Source organism: Pimephales promelas, chromosome 17 (assembly GCF_988280905.1).
Source record: "Pimephales promelas chromosome 17, fPimPro1.hap1.1, whole genome shotgun sequence".
Classification (NCBI taxonomy): Eukaryota; Metazoa; Chordata; class Actinopteri; order Cypriniformes; family Leuciscidae; genus Pimephales; species Pimephales promelas.
Genome location: NC_142785.1, coordinates 32,913,692 through 32,938,133, shown reverse-complemented (window position 1 = coordinate 32,938,133; position 24,442 = coordinate 32,913,692). Strand labels below are relative to the sequence as shown.

The following is a 24,442-nucleotide window of genomic DNA, read 5'->3' as shown; positions in this document are numbered from 1 at the left end:
GAAAGCAGTTCATGAACTCATAGAATCAATAATTCAGCTTATTAACACAATAAACATCAAGTCAAAATATTACAGATGAGTTTATTGAGCTTTGGACTGTTGGAGGACAGACTGTGAGGTTGAAGAAAGCATCTTATTCTGCATCTCACGCAAAGAAATTACGACGAAAGGCTTTCATCACAAGTAGCCGTAAACATTAATATTCATGGGGAATAACCTGATTTTTAATGTTCAAATGTAATGATTTCACAGATAAAAACGGTTTAGAATCAAGATATAAAAATCATCCGTCTCTTTTATAAAAAATGGAAGACTTGTGTCGCATACTCAAATTCATAAAAAAAAAAATCATTGCATGTGTATATTTTTTGCCATGTGAACAAGACAAATAATAAAAAAAAATAATTTACCAAAACAAAAAAATCCAACATTTCAAACCAATTTCAAATGGCTATTATAGCTTTTACATACAGCTGCCCTTTCCACAAACGAGTATAGATTTATTTCACATAAGGCTGTTATATTTGCTTGTACATATTAACAATATTTCTCATATTAACATGAAACTCTGTATTACAATAAACCGAGCATCCGACAGCTTTTGGGTTCTCACACACACCATTGGGTTTCTTGAATGAAAGTGTATTTGAACCAAACATCATTTTGCTAGTTAAGATATCTGGGTGATTACAGGGTGGTTTCTTTCAGGTCCAATACGGTATTTCAGTCATTTCATATGCATACAATATGTAAATACACCACTGCTTAAAAGTTTGAGGTCAGTAAAAATAATTTTGAAAGAAATTAATATTTTTATTCTGCAAGGATGCATCAAAATTGGCTCAACCAATCTAGAAATATTAAATAATATTGTTTAATATTCCCCCAAAAATATGAAGCAACACAGATGTTTCCTGAGCATCAAATCCTCATATATTAAGAGTGATTTCTAAAGTATATATCATGTGACACTGATGAGCTTTGATCAATTATATTCAAAACAGCTAGTTTGAATTGTATTAATATTTCAAAATTTTACTGTATTTTAGATCAAATAAACGCAGCTTCTTAAACATTAAAAAGTCTCACCGATCTTCAACTTTTGAATAGGGGTGTACAGTATATTTCAACGCCGATCTATATATTAGTATGCATTATAGTACAGTATTGCATTCTGAACACAGCCCGACTTTCTATGAATATTCATAGACATACAGTGGCAGAAGAAAAATGAAGGATGACCAACTAATACAAAAGACCTTACAAATGTATTCACAAATATTTACATGAAAATGCATTATGAACAGTAGTGAACTAGACGGATAAAAGCATGGAACGACTTGTGTGTTTCTATTCTTTATCGACATGAGCTCGATTTCCTTTTTTCCCTTTACGTTTCAATATACAGGTGAAACTCGAAAAATGACAATATGGTGCAAAAGTTCACTAATATATTATATAGACTCATTACATGCAAAGTGAGATATTTCAAGCCTTTATTTGTTATAATTTTAATGATTATGGCTTACAAAAAGCTTACAAAACCTTTTTGAATTTTGAATTTGGGGTTTTCATATCTGTAAGCCATAATCATCAAAATTACAACAAATAAAGGCTTGAAATATCTCATATAATATATTAGTTTCGCCTTTTAAGTTGAATTACTGAAATAAATGAACTTTTGCGCGATATTCTCATTTTTCGAGTTCAATTTAAAACAGAAACACAGTTGCTTATGAGGAACAGAGGATGCAGAAGGACAGCGGACGGATGTTTGGGCGGGTTCTTCATATCAAAATCAAAGCAGTAGAAAAACACTTGTATTTCACGGTCATGTGGTAAAAAAGACAAAGTTCATTTCAGCTCCACTTTCCCCCGGACGCTCAGAGGTTGCGCTAACTTTCCATTAAACGCCTAAAACGCTGACCGATAATGGAAATGATTTGTTATTTTGATTTATAATAAGGTTCTGTTAGTTAACATTGGTTAATCAGCCATACTTTTCCTACAATGTTTATTAAACGTTACTGTAGTTGAATGATTTTAGAAACCCTCTGATGCTGGTCAAAAATGACAGATTTTAAAATGTATTTATTTAAATGAAACGAATGCACTGTGTTTTAGTTTTATAATGTTTTTATTTAATATGTTGTATTTTCAAAAAGGATTTAATGGTACAAAATGATATTTATGCAGTAGTTATTATAATCAATGTAATCACTTTTTTGAGCAAAAATTAAACTTAAACTTTCGTAAATCTTGAATGTTTAGTAGCGGAAACTGAAACTTGGTCTCTTTTTAGAGAAGTCACTTAACAGATTATAAGTGACAAGCTTTAAAATGTGAAGTGTAAGGCCCTTGCACACTGAGTCTCGAAATTTTCGTATATGCATTTTTTTTGTATTTGTGATTCGGTGGCTCTGAATTGTCAAACGTACGGAATTGTACGAAAATCGAACCCGATATGATTTTTTTATGACGGAGGCAGTGCGCGAGCTTGATTGACGTACCAGGAGGTCGTATTTATTTTTTAACGAGCGAAAATTTCGGACTTGTTACGAAAAATGCACAAAAATAATATTTATTATTTTAAATGAAATATAAAGGCACATTTTACTCTAAAACTGTGAGAAAAAAAGTTTAGATCCTAATTTGAGGTTGATATTTAAAAAAAAAAAGAGCTTTCAGTGATTTTGTTGGGCGCAGTACCAAATGCTTCCACTAGAGCATTTCCCATTCATTTCCAATGCGCTCGTTTTCGACCACGAACAATACAAGTGTGACTATTTTTTTTTTGCGTCACACACCTTTCGTACTTTTCTGATAACGAAAAGTAAATAATTTTATAAAAAAAATGACCGAAGAGCATCAGAGGGTATAAATAATGTATTAGCGAATATTAAATTAAACTTAACTAAGACAACTAAATTCTCGTAAATATAGTAATAATATAGTAAACTAATGTTAAGAACTGAAACCTTAAAGAGATTCTTTAGTGATGAGTGATTATTTGTAGCACAACCTCTATGTCGGTGTCTTCACGCTGGTTTTAAAATCTGTACAGGAAGAGGAAACGACGGTAAGTGCATTTGTGTTGGTCAAGTATGGAGGAGCTGCTAGTGGAGGGCTCGTGGGTCTCAGTTGTTCTCGAAGAGAGACAGCAGGTCGTCGTTGCTGCTGCTGGGAAGCTCAGGAGGATCCAGGTACGACAGGAGATCATCGGGATTCATCAGGTCTGGCAGCAGCTGGAGAAAGAGGAGGAGGAGGAAACACAATCACATCAATATCACCGAAAAACAGGTGATTAAAAGTGTCACGAGTAGATATAGCCATATTAATCATAAAATCATACGAGTTTATTATCAGTGTTATTGTTCGGAGGATTGGGAGGAGAGAAAGGCTAAAGATGTTACATTACTGAATACCTTAAAACACTCGTAAGGTCTTCCTTTTCTTTCTTCACTTTATGTTTGTTTGTCTTTTTTTTTGTCTATTCTTATATTGTTGTTTCTGTGTTTTGTTTGGTAGATGTAAAATGTCTGTGTGTATTCCTGTAATAATGATTTTTTAAAAAGTGTCACGAGTCAGTCTGAACTCACGTCTAAAGACGCCTCGCGCACGTCTGTGCTGCTCTGACCCTCCATGTTACCCGGCGAGGGGTTAAAGGTCATCTCTGTGGTCATGTGTCTGCTGGGGGCGGAGCTCTGCTGGGTGGGCGTCGGCCTGCAGGGGAGGGGCGGGGCATTGTGATGTAACCGCTGAGTGCTGGGCGGCCCACGCATACTATGCTGCAGGGGATTGTGGGATTGAACTGTGTTGAGGGGGTGAGGCGTCTGTGGAGAATAGAAATCAGAACATATACATGAATTAATGTGTCACATTAATGCACAACATGTCAGAATTTTCAGTGCTTCACTTCGGTTAAAACTCACTCACTCACTCACACGCTCACTTACTCACTCACTTACTCACTCACTCACTTACTTACTCACACACTCTCTCACACTCACTCACTTACTTACTCACTCACTTACTCACTCGCACACTCACTTACTCACTCACTTACTTACTCACACACTCACTTACTCACTCACTTACTTACTTACTCACACACTCACTTACTCACACACTCACTTACTCACTTACTCACTTACTCACTTACTTACTCACACACTCACTTACTCACACACTCACTTACTCACTCACTTACTTACTCACACACTCTCTCACACTCACTCACTCACTCACTTACTCACTCGCACACTCACTCACTCACTTACTTACTTACTCACACACTCACTTACTCACACACTCACTTACTCACTCACTTACTTACTCACACACTCTCTCACACTCACTCACTCACTCACTTACTCACTCGCACACTCACTCACTCACTTACTTACTTACTCACACACTCACTTACTCACACACTCACTTACTCACTCACTTACTTACTCACACACTCACTTACTCACACACTCACTTACTCACTCACTTACTTACTCACACACTCACTTACTCACACACTCACTTACTCACTCACTTACTTACTCACACACTCACTTACTCACTCACTCACTTACTCACTCACTCACTTACTAACTCACACACTCACTTACTCACACACTCACTTACTCACTCACTTACTTACTCACTCACACACTTACTTACTCACACACTCACTTACTCACTCACTCACTTACTCACTCACTTACTTACTCACTCACACACTTACTTACTCACACACTCACTTACTCACTCACTCACTTACTCACTCACTCACTTACTAACTCACACACTCACTTACTCACACACTCACTTACTCACTCACTTACTTACTCACTCACACACTTACTTACTCACACACTCACTTACTCACTCACTCACTTACTCACTCACTCTCACACTCACTTACTTACTCACACACTCTCTCACACACACTCACTCACTCACACACACACACACACACACACACACACTCACTCACTCACTCGCGTCGTTAGGCAGAGCTCTGGCTCACTGAGACTCACCGTGTCATGTTGTGTGTGTGTCAGGCCGCTCCCAGAGGTCGGCAGGTCAGCGGGGGGGCGTGACAGCTGCGACCCCCGCATGAACTCACTAACTGATGATGCTGCAGGGTTGCCATGGGGATAGTCACCAAACTTACTTTGGCCCTGGTAACTGTTGCCTGGTAAAACCAATCACAGAGGTGACCCAGCGCACAGAAAACATTCAGCAGAAAACAAAAAAACGTCAATCGCGCTGGAATGGTTTAAAGTCATAATGAAATGCTTACATATATATATATAAATATCACTGAGCTTATTTAAGCTGAACTGTGACGCTATTTTCTGCTGGATACAAACTTTGTTGCATTATTTTCTCTGTAAAGCTGCTTTGAAACGATCTGTATAGTAAAAAGCGCTATATGAATAAAGGAGACTTGTGGGTAATTCAGTGGGACGCACCTGGGCTGGTGAACTGGTTAGTGCTGTTGTTCAGCTGGTTCTGGTTGGGATATGGGCCGAGCTGAGCGATCATGTCCGTCACGTTGGGCAGCACCGTCTGACTGGGACTGGTGGTTTTGAAGCGCTTGGACATCGGCCCGTCCGGATCTTCTTTTATGTGCAGCTCAGATTTGATCTGGATCGGCCTCCAGCTGCACGACGGGTCAATCATGACCTCCTCGAACTCTGAGCTGAAAGAGGACCAGTGATCAGTCCACTAACCAGAAGGTTTATGGTACTTAATTATATTTATGCAGTAGTTATAATCACTTTTTGAGCGTTGACCTGCAAATGCAATAACTGAATGTTCTGTAGCACAGACTGAAACTTGGTCTCTTTAGAGAAGACACTTGGCAGATTAAGTTTTAAAAATGTCTTTCTTTCTCCAGTCGAAAAGAAATGAAGGTTTTTGATGAAAACATTCCAGGATTTTCTCCATATAATGGACTTCAATGGGGTCCAAACGGTTCAAGGTCCAAAAGAGAGTTTCAGTGCAGCTTCAAAGGGCTTTAAACGACACCAGACGATGAATAAGGGTCTTATCAAGCGGAACGAGCGCTCATTTCTAAAATAAATACGAATCTTTTTCGAGTCATTTCGTTCGTTGAATCAACCAAATGACTAAAAAAAAGATTCAAAAAGGAGAGTCACGAACGCGCATCACAGAACAGAGCAAGGCGAGCATTTGTAAAATGTAAACTTTATAAAACTTAAACTTTTGTATTTATTTATACAAATATATATATATATATTAAACTTTATTCAAATGAGCGATCGTTTCACTAGATAAGACCCTTATTCATCGTCTGGTGTCGTTTAAAGCCCTTTGAACAGTTTGCACTGAAACTCTCATTTGGACCTTGAACCGTTTGGTCCCCATTGAAGTCCATTATATGGAGAAAATCCTGGAATGTTTTCATCAAAAACCTTAATTTCTTTTCGACCGAAGAAATAAAGACATGGACATCTTGGATGACATGGGGGCGAATAAATTATCAGTTTTTAAAAGTGAACTACTCCTTTAAAATTCTCCGTCATTTTTGGTAATGCAGATATGCAAACTCTAAAGGGTCTACTTTTATTTTTGTAAACTCACAATAACAACAAAACGTTGTGCTCTTGTAAAATAATGGCACTTTCTGTCGATTCGGTCTTGAACTTCACAGAAATGAGAAATGTATCTAGAGAAAGCTTTACAGAACAGATTACAATGGAAAATAAATATTATTTGCGTCTAAAAATGTTTAGATAATCTCCTCTTGTTTTGTTTTTTTAAAACATTCTTAATCATTACGTTCGCCGGTGTGCCGTGGCAAAGCTTTATGTCTGAATTTGCCCACTGATAAGGCTATACGTATTTTATATAGGCAATTAAAGGCGCATTATGGCTTTTTAATATAAACGCATTAGTCGACTAGTGAAATGTTTAGTGGAGGGCAGCTCTACAGAGTCCAGTGACATCTAAAACCAGACGGTTTGGTTTGTTTCAAGGCTTATAAACTCAAACTTACAAAGCCTGTTGTAACTGTTTTCATCCGAAACAAGGACAGACTTACTTCTGGAGAGCGTTTAGGATCCCCCACATGTACTGATCCACCTCCAGACCTTCTAACAGAGCGGATTTACTGAAGAGGAGAAACAGAAGATCAGTTCTGCACAAATCAAACATCTCAGACGTGATCTCAGGACCGATGGGTTCTTACTTGCACACCGGACATCTCCATGTGCCGCGCTCACAGTTCAGCTCTAAGTACGACTCCAGGTCAAAGCACTGCAACATTAACACAACAACTGATGTCAAATATGACGATCCCTTCCTGAGAGACACGTGGATCATGCTCTACCATTGAGATTTAAAAAATATATACACTACCGGTCAAAAGTTTTAGATCAGTGAGATTTTTTATGTTTTTAAATGAAGTCTCTTCTGCTCACCAAAGCTGATTTATTATTTGATGAAAAAAAAGACAAACAGTAATATTGTGAAATATTATGACAATTTAAAATGACTGTTTTCTATTGTAATATATTTTAAAACGTAATTTGAAAGCTGAATTTTCAACATCATTACTCCAGTTTTCAGTGTCACATGATCCTTCAGAAATCACTCTAATATGCTGATTTTATGCTCAAAAAAACATCAATTATTATTTTTAATGTTGAAAACAGTCGTGTACCATTTCCCCCCCAAAATTCTATGATGAATAGAAGGTTAAAAAGAACAGCATTTCTTTAAAATATAATCTTTTCTAACATTATAAATGTCTTTACTGTAACTTTTGATCAATTTAACTCATCCTTGATGAATAAAAGTATTTTCTCATTTCTTTCCCCCAAAAATAAAAAATAAATTCTTTTGAATGGCAGTGATTAATGTTACAAAAGCTTTCCATTTCAGATCAATTCTGTTCTTTTTAACTTTCTATTCATCAAAGAATCCTGAAATAAAAATGTAAAAAACTGTTTTCAACATGGATAATAATCATAAATGTTTCTTGAGCATCATATTATAATCATTTCTGTAGGATCATGTGACACTGAAGACTGGAGTAATAATGCACAGGAATAAATTACACTTCACTATATATTCACATAGAAAACCGCTGTTTTAAATTGTAATAATATTTCACAATATTACTGTTTTTTTTTTGTATTTTTTATCAAATAAAGCAGCCTTGGTGAGCAGAAGAGACTTCTTTTAAAATCATAAAAATCTTACCGATCTAAAACTTTGGATTGGTAGTGTATATTAATAGTTTTACTAAGCAAGTTAATCAAAAGCGACAGTAAAGACATTTATAATGTCACAATATATTTAATGCTTATTTAATATTTAATGCTTTCTATTTATCAAAGAATCCTGAAAAACAAAAGATGTCACAGTTTCCACAAAAATATGAACTGTTTTCAACACTGATAATAATCATAAATGTTTCTTGATCATCAGATCATCATATTAGAGTGATTTGTGAAGGATCTGGAGTAATGATGCTGAAAATACACAAGAATAAATTACACTTTACTCTATATTCACATAGAAAACGATTTAATTAAATTGTAAAAATATTACTATTTTTTACTGTATTTTTATCAAATAAATGCAGCCTTGGTGAGTAGAAGAGACTTCTTTCAAACACATTTTTGTAAAATGAAACAATATACTTTATATGTTTTTATTATTTAATCATTGCATTAATTTACTGTATTTGAGAATGTTGGATGCATCGACCTGAGGAGAATTAAAATTTATCTGTAGTGATTTTCACAATAAATAAAGTTCCAGTTGACTTTCACAGCCGGTGTTTAAGCTGTTTATAAGTGTTCCTGACCTGCACATGTTTGCAGTCATGGCCTCTCGCCGGCAGCTGAATACGCCGGAAGGTGATTGGACACTTTAAAGACACTTTAATGGCCGTTTGTTCCACCCCATCGTCAGCGTTCAGACCGGCACCGGCCACAGACACGGCCACGCTGCTGAAGTTCCTCTTCACTGAAGACACACGCAATCACAACACTGAGAAATGAACCCGACCAATAGAAATACAGACAGACTGAAGCGCTAGTGTCACCTTTAGTGATGCAGTGTTCAGCCGTGAGGAGCCTCTTCCTCAGTAAGCCCTGCAGAACCGATCGAACCGACGGCCGGTGAACCAGCTGAAGGACAAACAGGTGCGACTGCAGAGAGAACACACGATAAACACTCACACAACGCTCAGCTGACATGTGTGTGTGTGTGTTAGGGATGCTCGATATACACTACCGGTCAAAAGTTTTAGATCAGTAAGATTTTTTAAGTTTTTAAATGAAGTCTCTTCTGCTCACCAAAGCTGGAATTATTTGATAAAAAATACAAAAAAATAGTAATATTGTGAAATATTATGACAATTTAAAATGACTGTGTTTTATTTTAATATATTTTAAAATGTAATTTGAAAGCTGAATTTTCAACATCATTACTCCAGTTTTCAGTGTCACATGATCCTTCAGAAATCATTCTAATATGCTGATTTTATGCTCAAAAAACATCAATTATTATTTTCAATGTTGAAGACAGTCGTGTGCCATTTCCCCCCCAAAAATTCTATGATGAATAGAAAGTTCAAAAGAACAGCATTTATTTAAAATATAATCTTTTCTAACATTATAAATGTCTTTACTGTAACTTTTGATCAATTTAACTCATCCTTGATGAATAAAAGTATTTTCTCATTTCTTTCCCCCAAAAATAAAAAATAAATTCTTTTGAATGGTAGCGATTAATGTTACAAAAGCTTTCCATTTCAGATCAATTCTGTTCTTTTGAACTTTCTATTCATCAAAGAATCCTGAAATAAAAATGTAAAAACATGTTTTCAACATGGATAATAATCATAAATGTTTCTTGAGCATCATATTATAATCATTTCTGTAGGATCATGTGACACTGAAGACTGGAGTAATGATGATAAATTCAGCTTTGATCACAGGAATAAATTACACTTCACTAAATATTCACATAGAAAACCGCTGTTTTAAATTGTAATAATATTTCACAATATTACTGTTTTTTTTGTATTTTTAATCAAATAATTGCAGCCTTGGTGAGCAGAAGAGACTTCTTTTAAAATCATAAAAAATCTTACCGATCTAAAACTTTTGACCGGTAGTGTATATCGGCCACCACACCGGTATCGGCCGATTTGTAATGTTAAATTTGTCCGATATATTAAAGATTATAAATAATGTATTATTTCCTTTAGCTGAGACACTTCAGATGCGCACTGTTTAAATATATGACACTTCAAAAAGGAAAATACAGTGCATAATAACTCATATCGGCTACATAAAATTATAAAGAGAACTTCATGGATTTTAATGATGAGACTTTTGTAATCAGGCTCTCAAATATTATATAAAAACTTGGATTAAGATTTATCGGCGAATATATCGGTTATCGACTTTTATCGGTATCGGACAAAATGTTCATATCGGTGTAAACTCACACAACAGCAGGCCGACACCGTGATCTGGATGGTGTTGCGGCCCGGCTGACACACGTGCTTCAGGTGCAGGGCTTTGTGGGAAGTCTTGTTGTCGCCCCGTTCGATGGTGAGAGGAGTGGCGTTGACGCTGACCTGCACCGACGCCGGCCAGTTAGTGTGCATCTGTCTGTCTTCATGATGATAACACTTGAACTGAAGCTCCAGATCAGACCTGACACACACACACACACACACATGTGGCTGTTTATATATGTGTGTGTGTATCTGTGCGTTTATGTGATAGTAGAGTGCTTATAAATTCCCATAGACCTTTAAATACAATATTTTTTATGCATTTTATACTTATTGACTCTCAATGACCAGGATGTTGATTTCGGCTTAACCACTTTCAAAATGTAATTATAAAATGTTTTAAGTTAAAATTACAGAGTGCTGTAATAATAAAATAAAAATATACTTATATAAATATATAAATAATATAAATAATAATATAAATAATATAAAATAATGTAATAAATTATTACTATTATTATATTATACAAATAAATTAGAATAAATAAAACAGTGGTGTGTAGTCCAGTGGAATACAGGTTTTTGTATTGCATTAATTTAGTAAAATTAACAATAATAAATTATTTTTCATTTCATTATTATACTAAAATAATTTTAACAAGTATAATAAATTAAAACAGTTGTGTTTAGTCCAGTATTACAGTTACTTTTTTATTTGATCAATTGCAACATTTATAAGATTGCTGATTGCTGAAGAATCATGATTTGCAACAAAATTGATTTTCCCAAAACATAACTTGTAATGAACTTTTAGATTGTATTAATTAATAGACATGCAATGGTAGCAGCATATGTGTGTGTGTGTGTCTCACCTCCACATGAGCGTCTGGTGGACGGTGGGCCGCAGGTGGAAGATGTGATTACTGACGGCCAGGTTGTGTTCGAGTCTGAACGAGTCCAGAACCACACCGTCCCGAACCGGGAACATCAGGCGCAGCTCCTCGTTAGGGTTACCTAGGAAACAAGATGCAGATGACAAGCTAATCATTTCATATAGTGACATTACTGAACATAAATGTTGCATATTATTTGTCCAAGCTCTTCTGAAATAACTTAAAATTTCCATTTCGAACATTTACTGAAACTAAACTTTGTAGCAACATTATACTGCAGTTGCTATGGGGGAAAAATAATATAGAAAATGATGACAGACTTTATTGGTTGTAATATGCACTGCAAAAAAAAAAAAAAATCTTAAATGATAAAACACATTTTTCAAAATGTTTCTTGTTTTCTAGTACAAATATCAAAACATTCTTAATCCTCAGGTGCTCTTCGGTCATTTCTGACCAAAAAATTTTCTGTTTTGAATTTCTAAAAATCACAGTTTTATCAGAATGTTATGAAACTTGGTGACTTTCATGGCATTATGTATGTGAATACACAAAAAAATTGAGGTCATGATCTGAGAATGCTAAGTGGTCGTAAAAAAAAAAAGTCACACTTGTGGTCTTTGGTCAAAAATGACCCCCATAGGAAATGAATGGGAAATTGATAAAAACACAAAAATTCACTTTTTTTATTTGAATAAAAATCGTTTTTGAGATTGTTTCAACTATCTATTCAAATCCACCAAAAAAAAAAAATGTGTTCATAAACATCTGGGGAATTCACATGCTTCTCCATAGAGAGCTGTACATGCCATCTAGTGGTTACACCATGATTCTACGCTTTTTCTCTATACTGTAACCAGATGGTGCTAATTTTCTTCAATTTTTTTTTTCTAAAAACCTAGACTCTATATTAAACTAAAATACTGCATTAATAATTTTTTGGAAAAAAAAAATATATATATAGAAAAATATATATATTTTCCATGGCAAAAATAGACCATACATATTCGATAAATATTAATAAATTCAATCAAATTGTCTCAAAATACTAAATTACAAAAAATAAATATTATAGAACAAAAATAAATTGCATTGGTTTTACTGAGATGGAGGAACTTTAATTTTTAGGTGTCCGGTCACTTTTGACCAGGAAGATAGCAAGTGTGACACCGAAACGAAGAGCACCTGAGGGTTAAAAAGATACATTTACAGGAGAAGAAAATACTTAAGTCTTGTTTTCTGAAAAATGTGTATAAAAATTAAGTCAGTTTCTGCTTAAAACAAAACATCCGTCAATTGGAAAATAAAAATAGTCTTGCTTTCAGACCAATCTGTCAAAGACATCGTTTTTGGAAATGATTTTCATCGCATAAGAAAATCAGTTTTTGCAGTGCACATTACAGGACATAATACAAATAGGACAAGATATATACGTGCAGGAAATATACAAGACAAAGCATCACAGGAAGAGGCTCGTACCTGGAGGGGCCGGCAGTGCGTTTATGTTGGGTTTGATATCAGGAGGAAACTGGGGCTTCATGTCCTGGTTCGGTGACAGATACGGTGGCATGTTGTTTCCCGGAGTCACGGGGGGCGTGGGGTTTCCCGGTAACGGAGAGTGAGGATAACCGGCCATCGACCGCGGAGGCTACGAACACACCAACATATCATACGTCACTACACGTCAACATCTGAACCTGCCTCTGACTGAACGTCTGCTCAACACACCGCGTTCATGCTGGACTGGTTGTAATGAAAGGTCCCCGTGTTGAAGTTATTACTGGATTCCTGTAGTAGAGATGGAGAGAGAGACACATTGGTAACATGAAAATACAAAATCTGTCTAACAACTAGATGCTGATTCCTTGAATGCAATCTACAAATCGGCCACAATTCTAAAAAAAAAAGTACACCGCAGGAAAGGGGTGACGCTCTACAACATCTAGAGTGCAAAACAGACAAACCCACCCACACACACACATACAAACACACTTTTATACACATACACAACAATACATTTTGATTACAAAAAGTATGTTTTGAATTTGAATTTTTAAAAATCACAGCTTCATCAGAATGTTATGAAACTTGGTGACTTTTATGGCATTATGTACGTGAACACACAAAAAAATTGAGGTCATGATCTGAGCATGCTAAGTGGTCTTAAACAAAATACTCACACTTGTGGTCTTTGGTCAAAAATGACCCCCATAGGAAATGAATGGGAAATTGACAAAAACACAATTTTTTTTATTTTTTTTATTTATTTATTTTTTTTTACATTTTTTTTAAATAAAAAAATAGTTTTTGAGATTGTTTCAACTATATATTCAAATCCACCAAAAAAAAAAAAAATGTGTTCAAAAACAGCTGGGGAGTTTACATGCTTCTCCATAGAGAGCTGTACATGCCATCTAGTGGTTACACCATGATTCTACGCTTTTTCTCTATACTGTAACCAGATGGTGCTAATTTGCTTCAACAAATATTTTTTTTCTGAAGGCCTAGACTCTATATTAAACTAAAATACTGCATTAATAATTTTTTTCAAAAAATTATATATATATATATATATAATTTTTTTCAAAAAATTATTAATGCAGTATTTTGTGTATATATATGTATATATATATATATATATATTATTTTTTTCCATGGCAAAAATAGACCATAGATATTGCATAAATGTTAATAAATTCAATCTAATTGTCTCAAAATACTAAATTACAAAGAATAAATATTATAGAACAAAAATAAATTGTATTGGTTTTACTGGGATTGAGGACATTTAATTTTTAGGTGTCTGGTCACTTTTGACTAGTTTTTTTTTTGACTAGTTTAGTCAAAAGTGGTTACTTTTTATTGTATTAGATTTTTAGTCTTCAGAAATTATTTTTTAAAATTTGTGGTTGAGACAATAAAAAGTACCTAAGTTGTCTTAGAAGACAGTATGTAAGTTACCTTGTATAAGTGTCCCACGCTGCCGGACTGGTACTGTGCCGGCGTCCTCTGTGCGGGGTAATGGGGCGAGGAGAGGCTTCTGCTGGCCACGGGGTTTGGGAACTGCCCCTGTGGAGAGGACAACTGTCCCTGAGGCGAGGACAACTGCCCCTGAGGATAGGACAACTGCCCCTGAGACGAGGAGAACTGCCCGTTTGGTCCGTACTGCTGCCCGTAGCTCCCCTAGACCAAAACACACATTTTCATTAAAATCATACACAGATTTAACCCTCAGGTGCTCTTCGTTTCAGAGTCACACTTGTTATCGTCCCGGTCAGAAGTGACAGGACACCTAAAAATTAAATTTCCTCCATCCCAGTAAAACCAATGCAATTTATTTTTGTTGTATAATATTTATTCTTTGTAATTTAGTATTTTGAGACAATTGGATTAAATTTATTAATATTTATGCAATATTTATGGTCTATTTTGCCATGGAAAAAAATATATATATTTTTTTTTTTCAAAAAATTATTAATGCAGTATTTTTTAATATAGAGTCTAGGCCTTCAGAAAAAAAATATTTTTTGAAGAAAATTAGCACCATCTGGTTACAGTATAGAGAAAAAGCGTAGAATCATGGTGTAACCACTAGATGGCATGTACAGCACTCTATGGAGAAGCATGTGAATTTTGTTTATGAACACTTTTTTTTTTTTGGATGGATTTGAATATATAGTTGAAACAATCTCAAAAATGATTTTTTATTAAAAAAAATGTTAATAAATAAATAAATGAAAATTTGTGAATTTTTGTGTTTGTCAATTTCCCATTCATTTCCTATGAGGGTAATTTTTGACCAAAGACCACAAGTTTGACTTTTTTTTTACGACCACTTAGCATTCTCAGATCATGACCTCAATTTTTTTTTGTATTCACATACATAATGCCATAAAAGTCACCAAGTTTCATAACATTCCGATAAAACTGTGATTTTAAGAAATTCAAAACAGAAAATTTTTCGGTCAGAAATGACCGAAGAGCACCTGAGGATTAAGAACACTGAGTCTGGTTTACAGAGATTTTAGTTGCAAGATTACTACAGGTAAAAACACCACAAAAAAGCTGTGAGCACATACATTTGTCACACACTTTTATGTACACATTAATTAGAAATGTATTTATAAGGAACTTTAAAATCAATCCTCAGTGTAAAGACCTGAGGACTGGTGTGATGTGCAGGTTTCCTCACCTCTCCAGGATACGGTCTCTTCACGCCCTGCATTGGCCGCGGCCCGTAGCCCTGATGAGGCATCCGTTGTGTGTGACCCCCGTATGACCCCATCTGTGCCCGAGGCTGACCCATGCTCATGGTGCCGGGGGGCCCTCGGGGGCCGGGCTGATTCACAAACTGAGTGCTGTAAGCCTGGTTTGGTCCCATCTGAAAGGATGAACACATCTAGAAGACAAACAAACAAAACACTTTGTTCAAACCATAGTCTGTAAAAAAAAATGGGCGTAGTGTCTGTGACGTCAGGCGTAGTGTTTCTGAAGAGCATTTTTGGAAGCACAAAGTGGGCGGAGCCGGCCGTCGCCATCTTGGCAACGCGTCACTCCCGGATAAACGAAAATGGGCGGATAAGCTGAGGTGACGTGACGCTAACAGACAGCAGACAAACGGCTAGTAGTGACATCAGCGGCAATCCACCGGTCACTCAAGTGGCCACGCCCTTAATAATGCAGAACTTTAAGGCTAAATATAATTTAAACGGATGAGTTATAACCCTTCGAAACGCTTTGGATTCACTTTTCAGCATTTGTGAGGCACGCTTGGTTTCAAGAGAGAGACTTTTCACTTAGAAATAATTGCGTCAGGATTATAGAAGCTCCCTCACCGGGCCGTATTGACTCATGTCTTTGTGTTGCGTCTCCTGTAGGGCGGCAACCGTTGCCGTGGCAGTAGCGGTCGCCGTAGCAGCGGCAGCAGCAACGGCAGCAGCGGCCGCGGCGGCAGCTGGTTGGCTGAAGTCTGAAGGGGGGCGTGTCTGTGAAGGCAGACCCATCCCACCTGAGTGGTTAGGACCGCCCCCATAACTGCAGGAGAGAGAGAGAGAGAGAGAGAGAGAGAGAGAGAGAGGTCAGGACTGCAGTGAACACATTCTAACGGATGGAATCGTGGAATTCAGTCATAAAAAAACTATTTTTCTTCTATGACTTAATTCGTTCTTTTTGATGAATTAAATGTATAACGGGTATGTAACGTCATTTATTTATTTTTAAAAATTTTATTAATTTATATCTTCATTTGATTTACAAAAAAATCAAAATACAAAACACTTCATTTTTGATTAAAAAAAGTTATAGAATTTTTCTTATTTTTATAAATTGTTGTTTTTATGAATTCAATTACTTGCATCCCTAATGGAATGCTGAAAACATTTGGTGAAATTTTGAAGAAAAAAAATTAATTTCATGGGGCCGTAAACATGTACTTTTAGTTCAACCTTTAGTAAACTGTTGATTAAATTGTACAAGTTTCATGATTTCAATTAATAAGACAATAATAATTTAACAAGAACAGGGAGTGTATTGAATTTTTACTGATTGATTTGTTCACATACACTACCAGTCAACAAGTCCAAGGCTGCATTTATTTGATTAAAAAACAAAACAGTAATATTGTAAAGTATTATAATGTAAATCATCTGTTTTCTATGTGAATATATAGTAAAGTGTAATTTATTCCTGTGATTTTCAGCATCATTACTCCAGTCTTCAGTGTCACATGATCCTTCACAAATCACTCTAATATGAGGATCTGATGCTCAAGAAACATGTTTTTTATCCCCAGGATTCTTTGATGAATAGAAAGTTCAAAAGAACAGCATTTATCTGAATTAGAAAGCTTTTGTAACCTTAAACAGTACCATTGAAAAGTTTGGGGTCTGTAAGAATTGAGGTAAATAAATAAAATAAATCAATACTTTTATTCATCAAGGATGAGTTAAATTAACCAAAATGACAGTAAAGACATTTATAATGTTACAAAATATTATATTTCAAATAAATGCTGTTCTTTTGAACTTTCTATTCATCAAAGTATCCTGAAAAAAAAATGTACACAACTGATTTCAACATGTTTTTTGAGCATCAAATCATCATATTAGAGTGATTTATGAAGAATGAAGAGTAATAATGCTGAAAGTTCACAGGAATAAATTACATTTTTTCCCTTTTTTTAACAATATTTCAGTTTTTTGTTGTTGTATTAGGAATGAAATAAATACAGGTGATATAAATATCCGTAGCTTAGAACAGATGGAAAATTGACAGGCTTTTTAAGTTATATGAGTAATAGGACACTGACCTGCCCCCGAATCCTCCTCCTCCTCCTCCTCCTCCGGGATAGCTGGATCTCCCGTACATCTCCTGCTGCATGAAGGCCTGGTTTGGGTTAACCTTTGAGGAGAACTGCTGCTGTGCAGTGAACTGTCCCGGGTTCATAACCCCGTTTCCTCCAGCCATGGGGTTCATGTGGCTGTTTGGGTTTGCCATGGGGTTCGCCAACACCTAAACACACACAGTTATGACACGACTCAAACAGCAACATGTGCTCTGAACGCTGTTAAATGTGCTAGTGGTGAGGTTTAGCCTGGTCTCAATGCACATGATACGAATGCACAGAGCCGTTTATTGGGTGCTACGAATGTCTATCAAATGCGCCTGTAAGTAGTATCCAATCGGTTCAATGATACCAGAGCGACAGAAATTAGACGAGGAAGACGACGATGGGTGTACACGATGGTGTATGTGTCTAAAAAGGTAACACGTCCGCTGCCATGTTTGATCCATAAGTTTAACCCTCTGGGGTTTGTTTGTTTGTTTGTTTGTTTATTAAGATCCCCATTAGCTACTGCAAAAGCAGTTGCTATTCTTCCTGGGGTCTATACTTCAACACAAAAAATATTCTTAACATAAAACCATACATTTTGTAGACAAGAAGGAGTGTACACATACATACATAACAACACTACAACGTACTAAGAAACACAAAAAAAAATAAAAAAATAAAAAAAAAACACAAAAAAACAGCTCTACATTATACCTTAACACAATACACAGTAGTCGCCATACTCTTAGGGTTCATAGATATCACAATGTTTTTTTCAACCTTCATTATCAGGAACAGCACAAAAATTATTCAAATGTAAATAAATAAAGTCTTAATCTTTTACGAAAATTCATTGTATTCATTCCCAAATTCAAAAACTGAGGAAGAGAATTCCATGCCACCATTGCTCTATACAGCACCATCTTTTGTCCAAAATTAGTTCGACACAGAGGTAACAAAAAGTGACTCCCAGTTGACTGACGAGTGGAATAGTGATGTACAGTACTAAAAGGAGACAGTCTGCTGTGTAGTATTACTGGCATTTTTGTAACAATAATTTTCCTAACAAAGTTAACAATACTATAATTAAGTCTACTTTTCACACTTAACCAAGCTAACCTAGTATTCAATTCTCTAACACTAGTCCTAAAAGGGCAACCTAAGACTACCCGAGCTGCTTTATTCTGAGCAACTTGCAATTTTCTTAAATTCATATCAGTCGTACTTGACCAAATCATTGAACAATAGTCCAAATGAGATAACACTAATAATTTTCAACAAGTAACTTAATCACTCTATTTGGAATACATTTTTTACAATGCTTAACAACCGCAAGACTCCTGCCCATTTTCAATAGTATTTGATTTATATGACTGTTCCAACTTAACAAGTTATCAACAGTCACACCAAGCAGCTTTACCTCCGTAACCTGTTCTATTACAATCCCCCCCACACACAAACTCAACACTGACGAATCGTCTAACAAATATTTAGAACCCAGCACCATACATTTACTTTTCTCTGCATTAATCACCATATTATTGTCCCTAAACCAATTTTCAATTAGTCTCAGTTCAGCCTGTAAAACACTATTAAGTTCAACTAGGGTTTGCGCGGACGTATAAATTGTGGAGTCATCTGCATATAGAGCGATGGTGGAATTCTCTAAAACAAAAGGCAAATCATTTGTGAAGATAGAAAATAAAAGCGGCCCAAGGCAGCTTCCTTGTGGCACACCACAATCAAGAGTCTGTATATCAGAATCACTCCCATTAAATGTAACAGTAAATTCCCTATTGGCAAGATAACTTTGAAACCATTCAATAGCAGATTTTTCAAAACCATAACAAATTAACTTATCCAACAAAATTTCATGATCAAGTACATCAAAAGCAGCACTCAAATCTAACAATACTGTTCCAACAATCTTTTTATTATCAATATCTTTTATCCAGTCATCAGTAATCTGAGCTAAAGCTGTTGTTGTAGAGTGCTCCTTTCTATATGCATGCTGATAAACAGAATGTAATTTCTACTAAATTACAATTAATTTCTACTTCTCATTTCTACTAAAATACAAACTAGTTTGTTCAAAAACAATTCTTTCCATAATCTTGCTCAGAATAGATAAGATACTAATAGGTCTACTATTTTTACCCGAAAGTGGTTCTTTTTTATTCTTTATGAGTGGCGTAATTTTAGCTACTTTCCAACTTGAAGGACAGATACCTTTTTCTAGACTTAGATTTATTATATAGCTTATAGGCATAGCAATTACATCAGCTACAATTTTCAGTAATTTTGCATCAAAGTTATCAGCACCTGGTGGGTTCTTCGGGTCAATAATGACCCGAAGCGTTTAAATAAAAAAATGTTAAAAATCGTAGCTTCATCGGAATGGTCCGAAACTTGTTGACTTTAATGGTACTTGGTATATGAACAACACCCAAAAAAAATTGGGGACAGGATTTGAAAAGTCTAAGTGGTTGTAAAAAAAATAGTCACACTCAGGACCTTCGGGTCAAAAATGACCCGCATGGAAAATGAATGGGAAATTGGCAAAAATTGGCGAGTTTTTTTGTGCGTACAATCTACAAATCAGCAGCGATCTTGAAAAAAAGCACACAACAGTGAAGGGGTGAATCTATAAAACATCAAGAGTGCAAAACAGACACACACACACACACACACCAAAAAATTCAGATTATACAAGTGTTTTGCATTTTTAAAAAGCTCAGTTTGTCCACCAGATGGCATCCATCTCATTTCAAAAGGCCTAGGCTTGACTCTTAAATGAAATACAGCTTTAAAAAAAATATTTTTTAAAATATTTTTTTCTATTATATTCAATGGGGGAAAATTTGGTCATAATTATTGCATTAATACTAATTATAAATGTTTGTATTTTTTTGAAATTTTCTCAAAACTCTTTTTTAAATATGAATCTTGAAGAACGACATAGTGACGAAACGCACTCTGTCGTAATTCGTCCTACTTTGGCTACTGTACACTGTAAAAATGAATATGCTTTATCTAATCAAAAAAAATTGTGGCAACAGATTACAAGCAATATTATTAATTAAATGTAACAACTTAGAATTGAGTAAAAATGTATCAAATTAATTACTTAAAAGTTAACCATTTAAAATGAGTAAAACTTACAACAACCAAAAAAAACATAAATTGAAGTCACCAACCATTATGGTGATCGGTGTTTGTTTTAGGTTATGTTGGCAATATAAAATAATTAATCTCAATTAATCTTTGACGTCTGTCTGTTAATTAATTTTTTGGTGTAAACTTTACTCATTTTAAATGGTTAACTTTTAAGGAATAATTAGATTAATTATTACTCAATTCTAATTTGTTAAATTTAATTAACAATATTGCTTGTAAACTGTTGCCACAATTCTATTGATTATTCATTTTTACAGTGTAGAAACAAGGCGGCGGTAATAAAAACATAACTGTTCATTATGCAAGATCACTGAAAACATACTTATGTGTTTGATATTGCATTTCTGTCAACAGATATTACAACAAAATACATATCGAAATACATTCTTACGTGACTCTGTGTGGTATTGGTCACTCCCCATACGGTGGTCACCACTGAAACCGACCCCGGCGGCTGACTGGTGTTTTGTTGCCAGGAAACGGAGTCATATTGGAATGGTGCGTCACTATGGAGATAATAAAAGGATGTAAACAACAGTTAACGTGTGTGTAAAACTGTGTGAATGAGACACTGACCCGTGTGAGAGCGCAGGCTTCATGTTGTTGATGTTGGCCTGCATCGGGTTTTTCCCCACTGATGGATCGGGTTGTCTGCTTTTCTGATGACGCAGCAAAAGAAGTCGACCCAGATCCTCACACCACGAGGACAGCAATGCTACACACACACATTAAATGGGTCATATTATTTGGTGCTTTCCCTGAGGTCCTCAAGTGCATGTCTCAAAGACGCCCAGATTAAATTTGAGTTTAGAAAACATCAAGAGAACGTTGATTCCTCGTGACATTAGCCATTTCAACATTAAACAACATTGAATAAACACTCTCACATTAAATTTCACTATAAATCTGTAGTGCAGGTTCACAGGCAGTTAAAACACACACTTGAAATAAAAATCTGGATGTCTAAAAATAAATAAAAATCGAAGGCGTTTGTCAAGTTAGAGTTGAATCAAATCTTAAAACGGTCGATTCGCAGCGAGTAAACGAATATTTATTTCTCAGAACCGTGACGGAACTACAAAACAAATTCTGTTTTCAAACAAGTTCCAAATGTTCCATTCATCTGCCATTGGTCGACAAAACGAGTAGCCCCGCCCCCAAGTAATGCCATTGGTTGAGCCAATGTTGTTAGATTTACCTGCTCCTAAACACACACATTAAACACATTTGTGGCTTGAGAGTTGTTGACTGACTGCTAATACCATCAGAAAACTACAAATCTATATCAGACTATTTACATCAGTTATACATAAATCATTTGGTATATGCTGACGTTTAATATACTGTACAGTCCCTAAAGCTACTCAAACCAGTGTTTTTTTTAATGACCTTTTTTATTTTATTTATGTTCATTTTAGTTTAATTTTTTAGTAATTTAGCGATGTCCTTTCGTCATTTTATTATTATTTAAAAATACTGCTATTTAGGTTTAATTTGAGTGTATTTCAGTTTTTATTATTTAGTTATTTTATTTTTTATACTAATTTCAGTTTTTACGTTTTTCAAGTTTTATTTTATTTTATATTTCAGCTTCATTTCAATTAACAGAAATGTTATTAATAGTTTTAGTTTACGGGCCCCATTGACTTCAGTAGTATGGGGGGGGGGGGGACTTTGTAAACACAATTGAAGTGAATGGGGACCAACAACAGTTTGGTTCCCCATATTCTTCAAAATGTCTTCTTTTGTGTTCAATGTTGTTAGATTTACCTGCTCCTAAACACACACATTAAACACATTTGTGGCTTGACAGTTGTTGACTGACTGCTAATACCATCAGAAAACTACAAAGCTATCAGACTGTTTTACTCTGACGTGTGTGTGTGTGTGTGATCTATCAGAGCTGAAACAGATTTGAGAAGACAAGGACAGATCTACAGTCTGATGAATCACACACACACACACACGAGGGCTGCTGTCAGCTTTACTCAGATGTCTGTCATTTTCTATTTAGGAAAAGCCACAGTTTAACTATCAGTTTCTACCGTGACACCCATACAAAATTACAGACAGTGAAATCTGTGTGTGTGAGAGAGAGAGAGAGAGACTCTCACACACACACACACACACACACTCTCTCTCTCTCTCTCACATAAGCCTGTAAGTGTGGCATCTCCTCCTCTCTTAAACGCTCTATTAACTCTATAACGCTTCCACTTAGTGCAGAAACAGCGGGAGTGTGTTTTACGTTCCATTAAACGAGTGGCTTGTGTCGATCATGCTTGAACTAGTTAACCAGCAAAGTTAAAGGCCTTTCATCTGATCTCTCATCAACCCAGAACTACACACATACACACAATAATGAAAACGCTCAAGTCTGGAGTTGTTGTGTCGTATTTTAGCAGTTTTGAAGTGTCATTAAAGAGCTGCGGTAATTAAACGAAGGGTTAATGTCGAGCACCTCTGTCTTGCTGGAATCGTTGTCTTCTGTTATATATGTGTTTTTTGGGTTACTTTTAGCACATCATGCATTCAAACTCAATTTAAACTATTTGGATTGCGTTTTGTTAAATATATACATACATACATACATACAGGTGAAACTCGAAAAATGGGAATATGGTGCAAAAGTTCATTTATTTTAGTAATGCAACTTAAAAGGTGAAACTAGACTCATAATTACATGCTAAGTGAGATATTTCAAGCCTTTAACTGATATAATTTTGATGATTATGGCTTACAGATTATAAAAAACCACAAATTCTTGGCTTGAAGTATCTCAATTAGCATGTAATGAGTCTAAATAATATATATTAGTTTCACCTTTTAAGATCAATTGATGAAATAAATGAACTTTTGCATGATATGTTCTAATTTTTTAAGTTTCACCTGTACACATACATATTTATACAAATATATTATATCATATATATACAATTTCTGCTTGAAAGCAACCAAGAAAAATAGTAGTCTACACTTTACTAATCCCACGGCTACTGAATAAATCGAGTAAATAACTAAATGGACATGAATACTGATTATAGTTTCAATTATTTTTCATTTTGGGAAAATAAACATTAGCAAATCTATTAAATATTTAAATCACATTTGATCCCAGAATGCCCCAGAGTTTATCAGAACGCAGAGAGTCATGTATTAAACGATCTTAATACACGAGACTAGACGCTTTCGTTATCAGGAATTATTGTGTTTACACTAGAAGCGCCCGATGCAGCGATTAGAGACGCAATGTGATGTAAAATCAGTTGTCGGATACATCAGTTATACATAAATCATTTGGTACAGGCTGACGTTTAATATACTGTACATTCCCTAAAGCTACTCAAACCAGTGCTATTTTTAATGACCTTTTTTATTTTATTTATGTTCATTTTAGTTTAATTTTTTAGTAATTTAGCGATGTCCTTTTGTCATTTTATTATTATTTGAAAATACTGCTATTTAGGTTTAATTTAATTGTATTTCAGTTTTTATTATTTAGTCTTTATACTTATTTCAGTTTACGTTTTTCAAGTA

General features: G+C 35.1%; 1 protein-coding gene across 2 annotated transcripts in view; it reads right to left on the bottom strand.

The window, feature by feature from the left end:
* Positions 1 to 67: 67 nt before the first annotated feature.
* The window catches only part of LOC120462061 (zinc finger MIZ domain-containing protein 1), a 56,280-nt gene continuing 31,905 nt past the window's right edge, over positions 68 to 24,442 (bottom strand). For both annotated transcript variants that reach the window (XM_039650497.2, XM_089122417.1), the window contains exons 6-23: positions 21,482 to 21,620; positions 21,297 to 21,411; positions 17,705 to 17,907; positions 16,233 to 16,431; positions 15,590 to 15,796; positions 14,359 to 14,580; positions 13,126 to 13,185; positions 12,877 to 13,045; positions 11,377 to 11,518; positions 10,493 to 10,703; positions 9,080 to 9,185; positions 8,840 to 9,000; positions 7,214 to 7,281; positions 7,067 to 7,135; positions 5,472 to 5,701; positions 5,034 to 5,191; positions 3,600 to 3,833; positions 68 to 3,245 (exon numbers count right to left, since the gene is read on the bottom strand). In XM_039650497.2, coding sequence (XP_039506431.2) covers positions 3,138 to 3,245; positions 3,600 to 3,833; positions 5,034 to 5,191; positions 5,472 to 5,701; positions 7,067 to 7,135; positions 7,214 to 7,281; positions 8,840 to 9,000; positions 9,080 to 9,185; positions 10,493 to 10,703; positions 11,377 to 11,518; positions 12,877 to 13,045; positions 13,126 to 13,185; positions 14,359 to 14,580; positions 15,590 to 15,796; positions 16,233 to 16,431; positions 17,705 to 17,907; positions 21,297 to 21,411; positions 21,482 to 21,620 — 2,801 coding nt within the window. In that variant the 3' untranslated portion in view covers positions 68 to 3,137. The remainder of the gene's footprint in view (positions 3,246 to 3,599; positions 3,834 to 5,033; positions 5,192 to 5,471; positions 5,702 to 7,066; positions 7,136 to 7,213; positions 7,282 to 8,839; positions 9,001 to 9,079; positions 9,186 to 10,492; positions 10,704 to 11,376; positions 11,519 to 12,876; positions 13,046 to 13,125; positions 13,186 to 14,358; positions 14,581 to 15,589; positions 15,797 to 16,232; positions 16,432 to 17,704; positions 17,908 to 21,296; positions 21,412 to 21,481; positions 21,621 to 24,442) is intronic.